Here is a 17899-nt window from a genome sequence, read left to right on the forward strand (position 1 = left end):
GGAGCTGGGAATGGCAGCTCTGGGATTTGGGATTTGGGATTTGGGGAGCAGGGAATGGCAGCTCTGGGATTTGGGGATTTGGGATTTGGGGAGCTGGGAATGGCAGCTCTGGGATTTGGGATTTGGGGAGCAGGGAATGGCAGCTCTGGGATTTGGGATTTGGGGATTTGGGGAGCAGGGAATGGCAGCTCTGGGATTTGGGGATTTGGGATTTGGGGAGCAGGGAATGGCAGCTCTGGGATTTGGGATTTGGGGAGCAGGGAATGGCAGCTCTGGGATTTGGGATTTGGGGGGATTGGGATGGGAATGGGAAAAGCCCCGGGATGAGGAGCCAGGATCAGCCCAGGAGAGGGACACAGATCCATGGAAAAAATGGGAATTCTGAGAATTCCCCCAGATCCCACCTGGAATCTGGATCAGACACACAAGAAATTTGGGAATGAGCTGGGAATGGGGTGGGAATTCCCAAAAAATCCCTTCCACATCCTTTTCCAAAGGATTTTCTGGGAGAGCTGGAGAGGAATTTGGGATGCAGGGAGGGAGGGATGGGAAACAGGGAACGGCTTCCTGCTGGATTTATGGGATTTTTGGGATGGAATTCCCAAAGAATCTGGGACTGCTCCAGCCCTGGAATAGCAGGAGGTGTCCCTTGGGAATGGGATCATCCCTAAAATCTCCTCCATTCCCACCCCATTCCCAGGATTACAAGGCTGGATCAGCAATTCCAGGAGAGAATTCCCAGGGAATTCCCACCCCAGCCACGGTCCCATATTCCCACCCCCATTATCCCAAATTTTCCCTCTCATTCTGGGATTCTTGTCCTGGATTTTTCCCTCTCATCCCAGAATTCCCAATTTTTGGGATTGAGGAGGATCCTCCCCATTGCTGGGATCCCAAACTTCCCAAAATTCCCTCGTTTTGCCCCAATTCTGGGAAAAAAAGAGAAATTCCAGAGGCTCCAAAGCTGGGAGTTAAAGTGTTGGTGATTGCTGCTCTTCCAGGAGAATTCCAGAGGTTTTTCCAGAGGTTTTTGTGGGAGAGGAGGAATTTGGGATGCAGACTGGAGGGACAGGAACCAGGGAATGGCTTCCAGTGGAATATTGGGATTTTGGGATTGAAATCCTGAAGAATCCAGGGTTGCTCCAAGAAAAATTGGAAAAGCAGCTCAAGGATCAGGATTCAGGGATTCAGGATTTAGGGAATGATGGGAAAAGCAGCTCCAGGATCAGGATTTAGGATTCAGGATTTAGGGAATGATGGGAAAAGCAGCTCCAGGATCAGGATTCAGGGATTTAGGGATTCAGGATTTAGGGAATGATGGGAAAAGCAGCTCCAGGATCAGGATTTAGGATTCAGGATTTAGGGAATGATGGGAAAAGCAGCTCCAGGATCAGGATTCAGGGATTCAGGATTTAGGGAATGATGGGAAAAGCAGCTCCAGGATCAGGATTCAGGGATTCAGGGATTCAGGATTTAGGGAATGATGGGAAAAGCAGCTCCAGGATGAGGATTCAGGATTCAGGATTTAGGGAATGATGGGAAAAGCAGCTCCAGGATCAGGATTTAGGATTCAGGATTTAGGGAATGATGGGAAAAGCAGCTCCAGGATGAGGATTCAGGGATTCAGGATTTAGGGAATGATGGGAAAAGCAGCTCCAGGATCAGGATTCAGGGATTCAGGGATTCAGGATTTAGGGAATGATGGGAAAAGCAGCTCCAGGATCAGGATTTAGGATTCAGGATTTAGGGAATGATGGGAAAAGCAGCTCCAGGATCAGGATTTAGGATTCAGGATTTAGGGAATGATGGGAAAAGCAGCTCCAGGATCAGGATTTAGGGATTCAGGATTTAGGGAATGATGGGAAAAGCAGCTCCAGGATGAGGATTTAGGATTCAGGATTTAGGGAATGATGGGAAAAGCAGCTCCAGGATCAGGATTCAGGGATTTAGGGATTCAGGATTTAGGGAATGATGGGAAAAGCAGCTCCAGGATCAGGATTCAGGGATTCAGGATTTAGGGAATGATGGGAAAAGCAGCTCCAGGATCAGGATTTAGGATTCAGGATTTAGGGAATGATGGGAAAAGCAGCTCCAGGATCAGGATTCAGGGATTCAGGATTTAGGGAATGATGGGAAAAGCAGCTCCAGGATCAGGATTCAGGGATTCAGGATTTAGGGAATGATGGGAAAAGCAGCTCCAGGATCAGGATTTAGGATTCAGGATTTAGGGAATGATGGGAAAAGCAGCTCCAGGATCAGGATTCAAGGATTCAGGATTTAGGGAATGATGGGAAAAGCAGCTCCAGGATCAGGATTTAGGATTCAGGATTTAGGGAATGATGGGAAAAGCAGCTCCAGGATCAGGATTTAGGATTCAGGATTTAGGGAATGATGGGAAAAGCAGCTCCAGGATCAGGATTCAGGATTCAGGATTTAGGGAATGATGGGAAAAGCAGCTCCAGGATCAGGATTTAGGATTCAGGATTTAGGGAATGATGGGAAAAGCAGCTCCAGGATCAGGATTTAGGATTCAGGGATTCAGGATTTAGGGAATGATGGGAAAAGCAGCTCCAGGATCAGGATTCAGGGATTTAGGATTCAGGATTTAGGGAATGATGGGAAAAGCAGCTCCAGGATCAGGATTTAGGATTCAGGATTTAGGGAATGATGGGAAAAGCAGCTGGGGCCGGGTTCCAGCAGGAAGGACAATCCCATCCCGGCTGGGATTCAGGGAATTCCCGGGGTGGGGGATGGGATTTCCAGGAAAACAAAGGCGCCTTTCAGGGGCTGGGATGCTCCAGTGAAATCTTTTCCAGGTTTTTTATTTCGGGATAAATCATTTCCCAGGTTTCTTTGTTTTGGGATAAATCTTTTCCCAGGTTTTTGGCGCTGGGTTAAATCTTTTCCCAGTTTTTTTTTTTTCTGGGATAAATCTTTTCCCAGGTTTTTGGCGCTGGGTTAAATCTTTTCCCAGTTTTTTTTTTTTTCTGGGATAAATCTTTTCCCAGGTTTTTGGCGCTGGGGTGAGGCTGGAGTTGGGTTTCAGCTCCTCCAGCTGCCCCCGCACGGGGACGGAGCTGGAAAATCCCCGAGCTCCCAGTTTGTCCCAGTTCATCCCAGTTTGTCCCAGTCCATCCCAGTTTGTCCCAGTTCATCCCAGTGTCCCAGTTCATCCCAGTTTGTCCCAGTTCATCCCAGTCCATCCCAGTGTGTCCCAGTTCGTCCCAGTCCGTCCCAGTCCATCCCAGTTCATCCCAGTCCATCCCAGTGTGTCCCAGTCCATCCCAGTTTGTCCCAGTTCATCCCAGTGTGTCCCAGTTCATCCCAGTCCATCCCAGTGTGTCCCAGTCCATCCCAGTGTGTCCCAGTCCATCCCAGTTTGTCCCAGTTCATCCCAGTCCATCCCAGTTCATCCCAGTCCATCCCAGTTCATCCCAGTCCGTCCCAGTCCGTCCCAGTCCATCCCAGTGTGTCCCAGTCCATCCCAGTTTGTCCCAGTCCATCCCAGTGTGTCCCAGTCCATCCCAGTGTGTCCCAGTCCATCCCAGTTTGTCCCAGTTCATCCCAGTCCATCCCAGTTCATCCCAGTCCATCCCAGTTCATCCCAGTCCGTCCCAGTCCGTCCCAGTCCATCCCAGTGTGTCCCAGTCCATCCCAGTTTGTCCCAGTTCATCCCAGTTTGTCCCAGTTCATCCCAGTTCATCCCTGTGTGTTCCAGTTCATCCCAGTCCATCCCAGTGTGTCCCAGTCCATCCCAGTTCCCCTCAGTGTATCCCAGTCCACCCCAGTGTGTCCCAGTCCACCCCAGTGTGTCCCAGTTCATCCCAGTCCATCCCAGCTCATCCCAGCGTGTCCCAGTTCCATCCCAGTTCCATCCCAGTTCCATCCCAGTCTGTCCCAGTCCATCCCAGTCCTTCCCAGTTCCTCCCAGTCTGACCAAGTGTTTCCCAGATTCCATAAAAACCCTGCATTTCCCACCCCCCCCCCCCCGCTTTTCCATAAAAAACCAGAACAGCCCTGGAAAAGTTTGGGAGCTCTGGAAAAGTTTGGGAGCTCTGGAAAAGTTTGGGAGCTCTGGGAAGTGCCCTGGAAAAATCTGGGAACATTCCTGGAGTGGTGTGGGAGCTCTGGGAACATTCCTGGAAAAAAGTGGGAACTCTGGGAAAAAAACCTGGAGCAATTTGGGAGCTTTGGGAAAACCCCTGGAAAAGTTTGGGAGCTTTGGGAACAGCCCTGGAGCAATTTGGAAGTTTTGGGAAAAGTCCTGGATCAATTTGGGAACTCTGGAACATTCCTGGAAAAGTTTGGGATCTCTGGGAACAGCCCTGGAAAACCCAGCTGGGCACAGAGGGGAGGGCTGGGAGAAGCTGCAGGAAAGGTAAAATCTGGGATTGATGGAATTGGGAAATGCTGGAATTCTGGAATGTTCTGGGTGGGAAAGGACCTCAGGGAGGATCCCATTATCCTGGGATGTTCCTTCCCAAAATCCCATAAAAACATTCCCTGGGTCCTGCATCCCTCCCCAGTTCTCCCATTAAAAAAATCCCTGGAAAAGGCTCTGGGATCTCAGGGATTTCCCCCTGCACATTCCCAGTTTTCCCCCCTCAGGATCTGCTCCAGCATTCCCAAATCCTTCCCAAAACTGGGATCCTCCTCCTTTCCACAACCCATGGGAACAAATCCCAGCAGGAAAATCCAGCCAGGAATTCCATGCAGGGCTTTTCCCACCCCAAAAACCCCAAAATGGGACCGGAATTCCAGGAAAAATCTCGGATTCCCAGGATCAATCCTGGATTTCCAAGCACAGCCCCAGCAGGAAGGAAAGGGTTAAACAAACCCTGAGCTTTTCCTGGAGCAGAAAAGCAACAAATCCCAAATTCCAGCTGCTCCAGAGGCTGCCTGGGAAATCTGGGAATGCTGGAAGTCATCAGGAGGAAATTCAAACTGACAGGGAAGGGTCAATGTTTATGGAAACCCCGAGAGCTCTGGGATTGGGGGAGCTGGGAATGGGGAATTTGGGATTTGGGGAGCAGGGAATGGGGAATTTGGGATTTGGGGAGCTGGGAATGGGGAATTTGGGATTTGGGGAGCTGGGAATGGCAGCTCTGGGATTTGGGATTTGGGGATTTGGGGAGCTGGGAATGGGGAATTTGGGATTCGGGGAGCTGGGAATGGCAGCTCTGGGATTTGGGGATTTGGGATTTGGGGAGCTGGGAATGGGGAATTTGGGATTTGGGGAGCTGGGAATGGGGAATTTGGGATTCGGGGAGCTGGGAATGGGGAATTTGGGATTCGGGGAGCTGGGAATGGGGAATTTGGGATTCGGGGAGCTGGGAATGGCAGCTCTGGGATTTGGGGATTTGGGATTTGGGGAGCTGGGAATGGGGAATTTGGGATTTGGGGAGCTGGGAATGGGGAATTTGGGATTTGGGGAGCTGGGAATGGCAGCTCTGGGATTTGGGATTTGGGGAGCTGGGAATGGGGAATTTGGGATTCGGGGAGCTGGGAATGGCAGCTCTGGGATTTGGGATTTGGGGAGCTGGGAATGGCAGCTCTGGGATTTGGGATTTGGGGATTTGGGGAGCAGGGAATGGCAGCTCTGGGATTTGGGATTTGGGATTTGGGGAGCTGGGAATGGGGAATTTGGGATTTGGGGAGCAGGGAATGGCAGCTCTGGGATTTGGGGATTTGGGGAGCTGGGAATGGCAGCTCTGGGATTTGGGATTTGGGGAGCTGGGAATGGGGAATTTGGGATTCGGGGAGCTGGGAATGGCAGCTCTGGGATTTGGGATTTGGGGAGCTGGGAATGGCAGCTCTGGGATTTGGGATTTGGGATTTGGGGAGCAGGGAATGGGGAATTTGGGATTTGGGGAGCTGGGAATGGGGAATTTGGGATTTGGGGAGCAGGGAATGGGGAATTTGGGATTTGGGGAGCTGGGATTTGGGAATTTGGGATTTGGGGAGCTGGGATTTGGGAATTTGGGATTTGGGGAGCTGGGAATGGCAGCTCTGGGATTTGGGGAGCTGGGAATGGCAGCTCTGGGATTTGGGGAGCTGGGAATGGGGAATTTGGGATTTGGGGAGCTGGGAATGGCAGCTCTGGGATTTGGGGAGCAGGGAATGGCAGCTCTGGGATTTGGGATTTGGGGAGTAGGGAATGGCAGCTCTGGGATTTGGGATTTGGGGATTTGGGGAGCAGGGAATGGCAGCTCTGGGATTTGGGATTTGGGATTTGGGGAGCTGGGAATGGCAGCTCTGGGATTTGGGATTTGGGGAGTAGGGAATGGCAGCTCTGGGATTTGGGATTTGGGGATTTGGGGAGTAGGGAATGGCAGCTCTGGGATTTGGGGAGCAGGGAATGGCAGCTCTGGGATTAAAACCCATTCCCTGGGTCCTATTCCTCCAGGAAAGGGATTGCATCCCAAATTCCTCTCCACCTCTCCCACAAAAACCTCTGGAAAAGGCTCTGGAATTCCCATGGAAGAGCAGCAATCACCAACACTTTAATTCCCAGCTTTGGAGACTCTGGAATTTTCTTTTCTTCCCAGAATTGGGGCAAACCGAGGGAATTTTGGGATCCCAGCAATGGGGAGGATCCTCCTCAATCCCAAACATTGGGAATTCTGGGATGAGAGGGAAAAATCTGGGATAATGGGGGTGGGAATATGGGAACGTGGCTGGGGTGGGGATTCCCTGGGAATTCTCTCCTGGAATTGCTGATCCAGCCTTGGAATCCTGGGAGTGGGGTGGGAATGGAGGAGATTTTAGGGATGATCCCATTCCCAAGGGACACCTCCTGCTATTCCAGGATATTCCAGGGATTCCTGGATTCTCCAGGAATTCCTCCCCAATATCCTATAAATCCATTCCCTGGGTCCTGTCCCTCCAGCCTGCATCCCAAACCCTGCCCCAGCTCTCCCAGAAAAACCTCTGGAAAAGGCCCAGGAAGGTTTAATTTCCCTTTTTCCCACAATTTACCCCAGGACAAACTCATCCCTAGACACAAATCCTTCCTGGAAAACTGGAGCAGGAAGAACCAATGCACTCCTGGATTTTGGGAATATCCCAGGAATGGGTTAGGAATGGAATGGGAGCCCCCCAAAACCAGGGAAAAGTCACATCAAGGCCTTACCTGTGTCTGGGGAGCTGAGGGGCTTCCAGGGGCTTCTTCTTCTTCCTCCTCATCCTCCTCCTCCTCCTCCTGCTGCTGCTCCTCAGCATCCCCAGAGGATTCACTGTCACTCCCCGAATCCTCCAGGCCGGAATAAACGCTCTCCTCACTCTCTGACAGCTCCTCAGTGTCTGAGGGGAGGCCGGGCTGCAAGGGAGGGGACAGCGGGGTCACGGGGGGGGACAGGGGGGACACACGGGGACCCCGACCACGGCAGGGCTGGATGGGGACACCCCCACATTGCTGGACCCCCTCCCCACCACTGAAATTTTGGGGTCCCTCTTAGAACCAGACTGGACCCCCCCAGTTGCTGGGACCCCTCCTCCCAGCCCCCAAATTCCTGTGTCCCCTCCCAGAACCAGGCTGGACCCCCTCAAATACTGGGACCCCCCCCTCAGGATAAAATCAGACCCCCCCCCCCCCCAAAAATTTCCATATCCCCCTTCAGGACCAGGCTGGACCCTTCCCAGTTCCCGTGTCCCCCTCACCAGGATGGGGCCCAGTCCTCCCAGTTTCTGGGTCCCCTCAGTACCTGGTGGGACCCCCCCCCCTCATTTTCAGCTTCTCTGTCAGTACCAGCCAGGTCCCTGTCACTGCTGGGTCCCCCCATTGCCAAGGACAACCCCCATTTTTGGGTGTCCTTTCACCCAGGCCTTACCAGAGCACCCCACTCTGCTGGGTGTCTCCTTCAGGACAAGGCCAGACCCCCCTTATGGACACCAGACCGGAGACCCCCAGTTATGGGGGGTCCCTCCTCACTGGGATAGGACTGGGCCCCCTCTCAGGAGCCCAAATTCCTCCTCAGGAGCCCAAATCCCCCCTCAGGAGCCCAAATCCCCCCTCAGGAACCCAAATTCCTCCTCAGGAACCCAAATTCCTCCTCAGGAGCCCAAATCCCCCATCAGGAACCCAAATTCCCCCTCACTGCCGGGTGCCCCTTCAGGACAACGCCAGAGCCCCCTCATGGAAACCAGGCCAGAGCCCCCCAGTTATGGGGGTCCCCCTCACTGGGATAGAGTCAAATTCCACCTCAGGAACCCAAATTCCCCCTCAGGAGCCCAAATCCCCCCTCAGGAACCCAAATTCCCTCTCAGGAGCCCAAATCCCCCCTCAGGAGCCCAAATCCTCCCTCACTGTTGAGTTTTCCCCTCACGGAGACCAGGCTGGACCCCGGCATTCCCAGGTCTCTTCATGTACTCCAGGTCTGACCCCCCCATTTCCAGGTCCATCCTCACCGGGACAGAGCCGGGTTCCCCCCACAAAAAGCCAAATCTCACCAAATTACCGGGTGCCCCTTCAGGAAAAGACCAGAGCTCCCTCATGGAGACCAGGCCAGAGCCCCCCAGTTATGGGGTCCCTCCTCACTGGGATAGAGCCGAGTTCCACCCCAGGAGCCTAAATCTCCCCTCAGGAGCCCAAATCTCCCCTCAGGAGCCCAAATCCCCCCTCACTGTTGGGTTTCCCCTCACAGAAACCAGGCTGGACCCCGCCATTCCCGGACCCCTCCATTCCCTGTTTTCCCCTCATGGACACCAGACCAGACCCTCCCCAAATTGCCAAATTCCCCTTCAGGACAAGGCTGGACCCCCTCTCAGCGAGACAGAGCGGGGTTACCCCCATAAAAAGCCAAATCTCATCAAATTACCGGGTCTGCCTTCAGGACAACGCCAGAGCCCCCTCATGGAGACCAGGCCGGAGCCCCCCAGTTATGGGGTGACCCCTTAAGAGGCGAAATCCCCCTCAGGAGTTCAAACTCCCCCTCAGTGCCGGGTTTCCCCTCACGGACACCAGGCCGGACCCCTCCCCACCATTTCCCGGTTCTCCCTCACCAGGACAGGACCAGTTTTCCCCCTCAGGAAGCCAAACTGTCCCTTCAGTGCCTGTCCTTCCTCAGGCCAAGGCCAGACCCCCCTCAGTGCCGGGTTTCCCCTCACGGACACCAGGCCGGACCCCTCCCCGCCATTTCCCGGTCCCCACTCACTGGGACCAGGCCAGTCCCCTCCTCGTTGCCATGACAATCTCGTGAGTGTCCCCTCCCTCCCCGTTGCCATGACAACCCCGCCTGTTTCCCCCCCCCGTCTCCCCCTTCCCGGTCACCCCCGGACCTGCTCCATGGTGGCGGCTCCGCGTGCGCCGCCGAACACGTGGGCGCGGGTCAGAGGGACGGCCACGCCCCCGCCCGCCGCGCTTCCGCCTTCCCGCGGCCCCGCGCCGCTCCCGAGGGAGGGGATCGCGCTCCTGGGCGGGGCGGGATAACGGGAACGAGAGAAGATAACGGGAAAAGATAACGGGAAAGAGAACGGGAAAGGAGTGGCAGCGCGGGAAAATGTGAAAGCAAAGTGCGCATGCGCAAACCCGGCGGGGCGGTGCTCTCTGCGCATGCGTGCAGCGGCAGCCGCGCCAAATCAGGACTGGCAGAGAAGGGGGCGTGGTTTAGTGAAGGGGCGTGGCAGACTCTACGGCAAAAAAGGGGCGGGGCCAGCAGGAAAATGGGCGTGTCCCAATGGGGAGGGGCGGGGCCAGGGCAGCTCCCTTGGGAAAACACCGCCCAGGTATTGCCAGCAATGCCCAGAGGGCGTGGCCTGAAGTAAAGGGGCGTGACCTCATAGGAGGGGCCTGCAGGTGTGCGGGGGCGTGTCTCTGTGGGACAGGAGGCGTGTCCCGGTGACATCCACGAGCTTATTCCCAGCGGGAGTATCCCCACCTCTCCGCGGGCATTCCCTGTGCTTTTCCATCCCGCCCCTTCACCCTGCAGGCAGTGGGCGTGGCCACCTCCCAGGGGCGTGTCCCACACCAAGGCCCACATCGGGCACCGCGCAGGGGCGTGTCCTGGAGACAAAACCACGCCCCTTTCCTGTTTGTAACGTGCAGTGGGCGTGGCTACAGCACAAGGAGGCGTGTCCCAGCGGCAAATCGCCGAGCTACACCGCGCAGTGGGCGTGGCTATGTCCAAGGGGGCGTGCTTTGTGCCGACCCCCGTTCCCATCTGAGCCATGGAGTGGGCGTGGTTACCGCGCAATGGGCGTGGCCTCGCCACAACGCCCCGCCCGCATCGTGCAGTGGGCGTGGCTATCACCAAAACGGGCGTGTCTTTGTGACGAAGCCACGCCCCTTTCCGACCGAACATCGCTGTGGGCGTGTTCTGCCCGCAGTGGGCGTGACCGCGCATGCGCAGCGCGCCGCCCCCTCACACCGCCCCTCCAAGATGGCGGCGGCCATGCCGCGTCCCGCCGCCGCCGCCGCTGCCGCCGTTCCCGTCCCTTCCCGCCTTTTTTAGCGGGCGCGCTCGCACGGGGTCTCCCCGAGCCCTTCCCGCCCCCCCTCCCCGCCGTGAGGGCGCGGCCATGGACGGCCCCGGCGCGGCGGCGGGCGCGGGGCCCAGTAACGTGCCCGCCTTCCTCACCAAGCTCTGGACTCTCGTGGAGGATCCCGACACCGACGCCTTGATCTGCTGGAGCCCGGTGAGTTGCCGGGAATGCGGCGGGGACGGAATTACCGGCAATGGAGGCGGGCAGGGATTGCTGGCGCCGCGGCCCGGCTGAGGGCGAACGGCCGCGGCCTGTGCTGGGCCCAGAGGCCCGGGCGATTCCTGTGGGAATTCCCGCTAAAATCCCACTAAAATCCCTTCTTTTCCCGGCTTTTTCCCGCTTTTCCGGAGCGGGAATGTGAGAGATAAGGAGGGAAATAAAAACGTAAACACGGCGAGAAGGGTTGGGGCGACCTTTGGAGCGTTGGAACAGCGGGAGCCGCTAATTAGGGAATAATGAGGGGATGATTCAGGGAGTGCGGGAATAAATTTGGGGATGTGGAAAAGTTGGGAATGTGCAGTTGGAAAAGTGGAATTCCAGGAGATCCCAAAGCGTTTGGGGTTTTTTTTTGTTTTTTTTGTTTTTTTTTTTTTCCCAGAGTTTTTTTTTCTGAGGGAGCTGGAGAGGAATTTTGGATTAAAAGCCGGAAAGATGGGAAACAGGGAATGGTTTTTTTTTTGGAATATTGGGATGGAATTCTTGCCCGACAGAGAATTCCCGGGGAATCTGAGGCTGCTCCATCCCTGGAAATGTCCAAGGAACAACTTGGGATGCTCCTGGAATTCCCAAAAATCCTGAGATTTTTCCAACTCCATCCCAACCCCAATCCCTTCTCCTGAGCCCTGAGGAGCTGGATCCGAATTTGAGAACAAAAAAAAAAAACCTCCAAAAAAAAAAAACAACCAAAAAATTTTGGGAATGGGACAACATTCCCTGGGATTTGGGAATGCTGGAAATGCCTCAATTCCGGTTGGATTTGTTATTTTTGGGAGGATGCAGAGGTTGATTTTCCTGGATTTTTCCAATTTTTTTAATTTTTTTTTTTTTTTCAATTGGAAAGATCTTCAATCCAATGGAATTCCCAGGGAATGCATCCAAGGTTTCCATTCCCATGGGATTGGCTCATCCCAAAACTTCCAAACCATTCCCAGATTTTTCCCCTGGAGCTGGAAAAAAAAAATTTTTTTATCATTGAAATAAAAAAAAAGGAATTCGGGCAGATAAAATGCCTAAAATTATTATTTATTAACCTTTAAACATTGATTTTTTAAATTTTTTTTTTTCCACTTTTGGAAAAGATTTTTCCATCTGTGTCCATCCTTCGAATTCCTGCTTTTTCCTGAAGTTGGAATTCCACAATTTTGGAATTCAGAGCTCTGGAAAATCCCAGAAAATTTTTGAATTTCCTGCAGTGGGAATTTTCCAGCTGTGTCTCATTCCCAGCTCCTGATTTTTCCCATCCTCATCCCAAAATCTCAATTTTTCCCCTCGGGAATTCTTGAATTTTTCACCAAAAAATTCCTGTTTTGGGTTGTTTGGTTTTTTTTTTTCCTGTGGATTCAGGAATTTTATTGCCTTTTTCAGGTTTTAGAACATTTCTGGATTTTTTGATTTTTAAGGAATTCCCTATTTTTTTTTTTTTTCCTCAGGGAATTCCCTCCTTTTTTTTTCAAGGAGTTTCCAATTTCTTTTCCCAAGGATTTCCCTGCCTGTTGTTGGATTTAAGAAATTCCTGTTTTTCTCTAGGATTTTTTTTTTTTTTAACTTTGTCTAAGATTTTTTTTTTCCTTTTCCTCTAATTTTTTTTTTTTTTCACTTTTCCAGGAAATCCCTTCTATTTCCTGGGATTTTTTTTTTTTTCCACTTTTCCCAGGAATTCACTTCCATTTCCTGGGATTCCTCCAATTTCCAGGCAGATCCCAAAATCCAACACCGTTCCCAGCATTTCCCATGGAAAATTCCCAATTTCCCTTTGCCACAACCTGGAATTTTTGTGGAATTTTTGTGGAATTTTTGTGGAATTTTCCTGGAATTTTCCTGGAATTTTCCTGGAATTTTCCTGGAATTTTCCTGGAATTTTCCTGGAATTTTCATGGAATTTTCATGGAATTTTCATGGAATTTTCATGGAATTTTCATGGAATTTTCATGGAATTTTCATGGAATTTTCATGGAATTTTCCTGGAATTTTCCCCTTTAAAATTTCAAATCCCTTTTGGATTCCCAGAATTTTTTGCCCTCCCATTGGAATTGTGTTTTCCTGGCCTTTCCCAGGGAAAATTCCAGGGTTGGGAATTTTTGGGGAATATTCCCCTGGAATTCTGGGCTGGAATCCTGGGAAAAATCCTGGAATTTTGGGCTGGAATTTGGAGTGAAATCCTGGAATTTTGAGTGGAAATCCTGGAATTTTGGCTGGAATTTTGAGTGAAATCCTGGAATTTTGAGTGGAAATCCTGGAATTTTGAGTGGAAATCCTGGAATTTTGAGTGGAAATCCTGGAATTTTGAGTGGAAATCCTGGAATTTTGGGCTGGAATTTTGAGTGGAAATCCTGGAATTTTGGGCTGGAATTCCCATTCCCAGCTGGAATTCTCATCCTCATCCTCTTTTTCCCAGATTCCAGGATAAATTTGGGATAATCCTGAAATTCCAGTGGGATTTCTGGGGGAAAAGGGGCTGGGAATGATCCTGATTTTTCAGGAACCTCTGGAATTCCATAAAAAAAAAAAAACCCTGCCTGAATTCCCTGCTGGGATGGGAAAAATTCCCCCCAAAAATCCAAACAAAAACCTCATTTTCCCCAGAATCCAGGACCATCCTGGAATTCCTGGGACTGGGATTTTTCCCAATATTTATTTTTCCCAATATTTTTCCCCAATATTTTTCCCCAATATTTTTCCCCAATATTTTTCCCAATATTTTTCCCAATATTTTTCCCAATATTTCCCCAATTTTCTCTTTTTTTTCCCAATATTTCCCAATATTTCCCAATATTTCCAGTATTTCCCAATATTTCCCCAATTTTCTCTTTTTTTTTTCCCCAATATTTTCCCCAATATTTCCCCAATTTTCTCATTTTTTTCCCCAATATTTTCCCCAATATTTCCTCAATTTTCCTCATTTTTTTCCCCAATATTTCCCCAATTTTCTCATTTTTTTCCCCAATATTTTCCCCAATATTTCCTCAATTTTCTCATTTTTTTCCCCAATATTTCCCCAATTTTCTCTTTTTTTCCCCAATATTTTCCCCAATATTTCCTCAATTTTCTCATTTTTTTCCCCAATATTTTCCCAATTTTCTCTTTTTTTTCCCCAATATTTTCCCCAATATTTTCCCAATTTTCTCTTTTTTTTTCCCCAATATTTCCCCAATTTTCTCTTTTTTTTTCCCAAGATTTTCCCAATTTTCCCATTTTTTTCCCCAACATTTCCCCAATTTTCCCATTTCCCCAACAATAATAATAATAATTAATAATAATAACAATAATAATAATAATAATTTATTTTTTTTTCCTGGCAGAGCGGGAGCAGCTTCCACGTGTTTGACCAGGGCCAGTTTTCCAAGGAAGTTCTTCCCAAATATTTCAAACACAACAACATGGCCAGCTTTGTCAGGCAGCTCAACATGTGTGAGTGGAAATTCCAGGAAATTTGGGAATTCTGGGAATTCTGGGATTGGGAATCAGCTTTGTCAGGCAGCTCAACATGTGTGAGTGGAAATTTGGGAATTCTGGGAATTAAATCTGGGAATTCTGGGAATGGGAATCAGCTTTGTCAGGCAGCTCAACATGTGTGAGTGAAAATTTGGGAATTCTGGGAAATTTGGGAATTCTGGGAATGGGAATCAGCTTTGTCAGGCAGCTCAACATGTGTGAGTGGAAATTCCAGAAAATTTGGGAATTCTGGATTGGGAATCAGCTTTGTCAGGCAGCTCAACATGTGTGAGTGGAAATTCCAGAAAATTTGGGAATTCTGGGATTGGGAATCAGCTTTGTCAGGCAGCTCAACATGTGTGAGTGGAAATTCCAGAAAATTTGGGAATTCTGGGATTGGGAATCAGCTTTGTCAGGCAGCTCAACGTGTGTGAGTGAAAAATCTGGGAATTCTGGAATTCTGGGAATGGGAATCAGCTTTGTCAGGCAGCTCAACATGTGTGAGTGAAAAATTCCAGGAACTTTGGGAAATTTGGAATTCTGGGGATTGGGATTGGCAGCTCAACGTGTGTGAGTGGAAATCTGGGAATTCTGGGAATGAAATTTGGGAATTCTGGGATTTGGGAATGGCAGCTCAGCATGTGTGAGTGGAAATTTGGGAATTCTGAGAATTAATTCCGGGAAATTTGGGAATTAATTCTGGGAATTGGGAATGGCAGCTCAACGTGTGTGAGTGAAAAATCCGGGAATTCTGGGAAATTTGGGAATTCTGGAAATGAATTCTGGGAATTCTGGGGGGATTGGGATTGGCAGCTCAACGTGTGTGAGAAAAATTCCAAGAATTTTGGGAATTTTGGGAATTCTGGGGGGGTTGGGATCGTGCTGGGAGCTTTTCCCATGCTGGAACCCCCTCCCCCCCCCCCCCCCCAGAATTCCAGGATTTTTTTTTTCCAACGGTTTCCAGAAGGTGGAGCCAGAATCCCAAAATTCCCTGGGAATTTCAGCTCCATTCCCCATCCCACCCAGGAATTATGGGATGGAAACCCCCGGAATTCCTGGATTTTTTTCCCCCCTTTTTTTTCCCCCCTTTTTTTTCCCCCCTTTTTTTCCCCCCTTTTTTTTCCCCCCTTTTTTTTCCCCCCCTTTTTTTTCCCACATTTTTTTTCCCACATTTTTTTTCCCACATTTTTTTTCCCACATTTCCCCCCACATTTCCCCCCACATTTTCCCCATTTCCCCCCGGATTTTTCCCCACATTTTCCCCACATTTTCCCCACATTTTCCCCACATTTTCCCCACATTTTCCCCACATTTTTCCCACATTTTTCCCACATTTTTCCCACATTTTCCCCACATTTTTCCCACATTTTTCCCACATTTTTCCCACATTTTTCCCACATTTTTCCCACATTTTTCCCACATTTTCCCCACATTTTCCCCACATTTTTCCCCACATTTTTCCCCACACTTTCCCCACACTTTCCCCACATTTCCCCCACATTTTCCCCATTTCCCCCCGGATTTTCCCCCATGTTTTCCCCATGTTTTCCCCATGTTTCCCCATTTTTCCCCATATTTCCCCCATATTTCCCCCATATTTCCCCCCATATTTCCCCCCATATTTCCCCCATATTTCCCCCCATATTTCCCCCATATTTCCCCCATATTTCCCCCATATTTCCCCCATATTTCCCCCATATTTCCCCCATATTTCCCCCATATTTCCCCCATATTTCCCCCATATTTTCCCCATATTTTCCCCATATTTTCCCCATATTTTCCCCATATTTTCCCCATATTTCCCCCATATTTCCCCCCATATTTCCCCCATATTTCCCCCATATTTCCCCCATATTTCCCCCATATTTTCCCCATATTTTCCCCATATTTTCCCCATATTTTCCCCATATTTTCCCCATATTTTCCCCATATTTCCCCCATATTTTCCCCATATTTTCCCCATATTTCCCCCATATTTCCCCCATATTTCCCCCATATTTTCCCCATTTCCCCCCGGATTTTTTTCCCCCATTTCCCCCCCCATTTCCCCCCTGATCCCGTTTTTTCCCCCCCTGATCCCGGTTTTTCCCCACATTTTCCCCATTTCCCCCCGGATTTTTCCCCCCGGATTTTTCCCCCCGGATTTTTCCCCCCGGATTTTTCCCCCCGGATTTTTCCCCCCGGATTTTTCCCCCCGGATTTTTCCCCACTTTTTCCCCACTTTTTCCCCACTTTTTCCCCACTTTTTCCCCACTTTTCCCCCATATTTCCCCCATATTTCCCCCATTTTTTCCCCATATTTTCCCCATATTTTCCCCATATTTCCCCCATATTTTCCCCATTTTTTCCCCATTTTTTCCCCATTTTTTCCCCATTTTTTCCCCATTTTTTCCCCATTTTTTCCCCATTTTTTCCCCATTTTTTCCCCATTTTTTCCCCATTTTTTCCCCATATTTCCCCCACATTTTCCCCATTTCCCCCCGGATTTTTTCCCCCATTTCCCCCCGGATTTCCCCCCTGATCCCGGTTTTTTTTCCCCTTTGCAGACGGTTTCAGGAAGGTTGTGCACATCGAGCAGGGCGGGCTGGTGAAGCCGGACAGGGACGACACCGAATTCCAGCATCCCTTCTTCCTCAGGGGGCAGGAGCAGCTCCTGGAGAACATCAAGAGGAAAGTCACCAGCGTGAGTGAGCACATACACGGGAAAAATAAATTAAATTAAATTAAATTAAATTAAAATGGCGTTTGTCGTCAAAAACGGGGAAAAAATCCCGTAAAAAATGGGATTTTTAGTGAAAAAATCCATTTAAAATCCGTTTAAAATCAGTTTAAAATCCTGGGATTTGTCAAGAGGAAAGTCACCAGCGTGAGTGAGCACATACAGAAAAAAGATAAAATTAAATTAAATTCAAATGGGGTTTGTAGTGAAAAACGGGGAAAAAATCCTGTAAAAAATGGGATTTTTAGTGAAAAAAAAGGAAAAAAATCCATTAAAAATAATGGGATTTGTCATGGGGAAAGTCACCAGCGTGAGTGAGCAAATACAGAGAAAAAAATAAATTAAATTAAATTAAATTAAAATGGGTTTGTCGTGAAAAATGGGAAAAAATCCCGTAAAAAATGGGATTTTTCATGAGAAAAAGGAAAAAAAATCCATTTAAAATAATGGGATTTGTCAAGAGGAAAGTCACCAGCGTGAGTGAGCAAATAAATCTGGGAGAAAATTAAATTAAATTAAATTAAATTCAAATGGGGTTTGTCGTGAAAAAACGGAAAAAATCCCGTAAAAAATGGGATTTTTAGTGAAAAAATCCATTTAAAATAATGGGATTTGTCATGGGGAAAGTCACCAGCGTGAGTGAGCAAATCAATCTGGGAGAAAAATAAATTAAATTAAATTAAATTAAATTCAAATGGGGTTTGTCGTCAAAAATGGAAAAAATCCCGTAAAAAATGGGATTTTTAGTGAAAAAAATCCATTTAAAATCAGGTAAAAATCCCAGGATTTTAAACTGATTTTTAAGAGGAAAGTCACCAGCGTGAGTGAGCACATACAGAAAAAAGATAAAATTAAATTAAATTCAAATGGGGTTTGTAGTGAAAAATGGGAAAAAATCCCGTAAAAAATGGGATTTTTAGTGAAAAAATGGGAAAAAATCCATTTAAAATAATGGGATTTGTCATGGGGAAAGTCACCAGCGTGAGTGAGCAAATCAATCTGGGAGAAAAATAAATTAAATTAAATTAAATTAAATTCAAATGGGGTTTA

The 17899-nt window shown here is 49.1% G+C and overlaps 2 protein-coding genes across 2 annotated transcripts in view; one reads left to right on the plus strand and one right to left on the minus strand.

Moving 5' to 3' along the window:
- Window positions 1-9552, minus strand: part of BOP1 (BOP1 ribosomal biogenesis factor) — a 61960-nt gene extending 52408 nt beyond the window's left edge. Inside the window, exons 1-2 of the mRNA XM_088164568.1 lie at window positions 9277-9552; window positions 7133-7318 (exon numbers count right to left, since the gene is read on the minus strand). Coding sequence (XP_088020694.1) covers window positions 7133-7318; window positions 9277-9552 — 462 coding nt within the window. The remainder of the gene's footprint in view (window positions 1-7132; window positions 7319-9276) is intronic.
- A 771-nt stretch (window positions 9553-10323) lies between these two features.
- Window positions 10324-17892, plus strand: HSF1 (heat shock transcription factor 1). Its single transcript, XM_088180676.1, has 3 exons — window positions 10324-10632; window positions 13998-14106; window positions 16677-17892. The coding sequence occupies exons 1-3, from the start codon at window positions 10339-10341 to the stop codon at window positions 16850-16852; spliced, it is 579 nt and encodes a 192-aa protein (XP_088036802.1). The 5' UTR covers window positions 10324-10338; the 3' UTR covers window positions 16853-17892.
- The last annotated feature ends 7 nt before the right edge of the window (window positions 17893-17899 follow it).

The sequence above is a fragment of the Sturnus vulgaris genome, chromosome 1 (assembly GCF_052056855.1).
Source record: "Sturnus vulgaris isolate bStuVul1 chromosome 1, bStuVul1.hap1, whole genome shotgun sequence".
NCBI classification, from domain to species: domain Eukaryota; kingdom Metazoa; phylum Chordata; class Aves; order Passeriformes; family Sturnidae; genus Sturnus; species Sturnus vulgaris.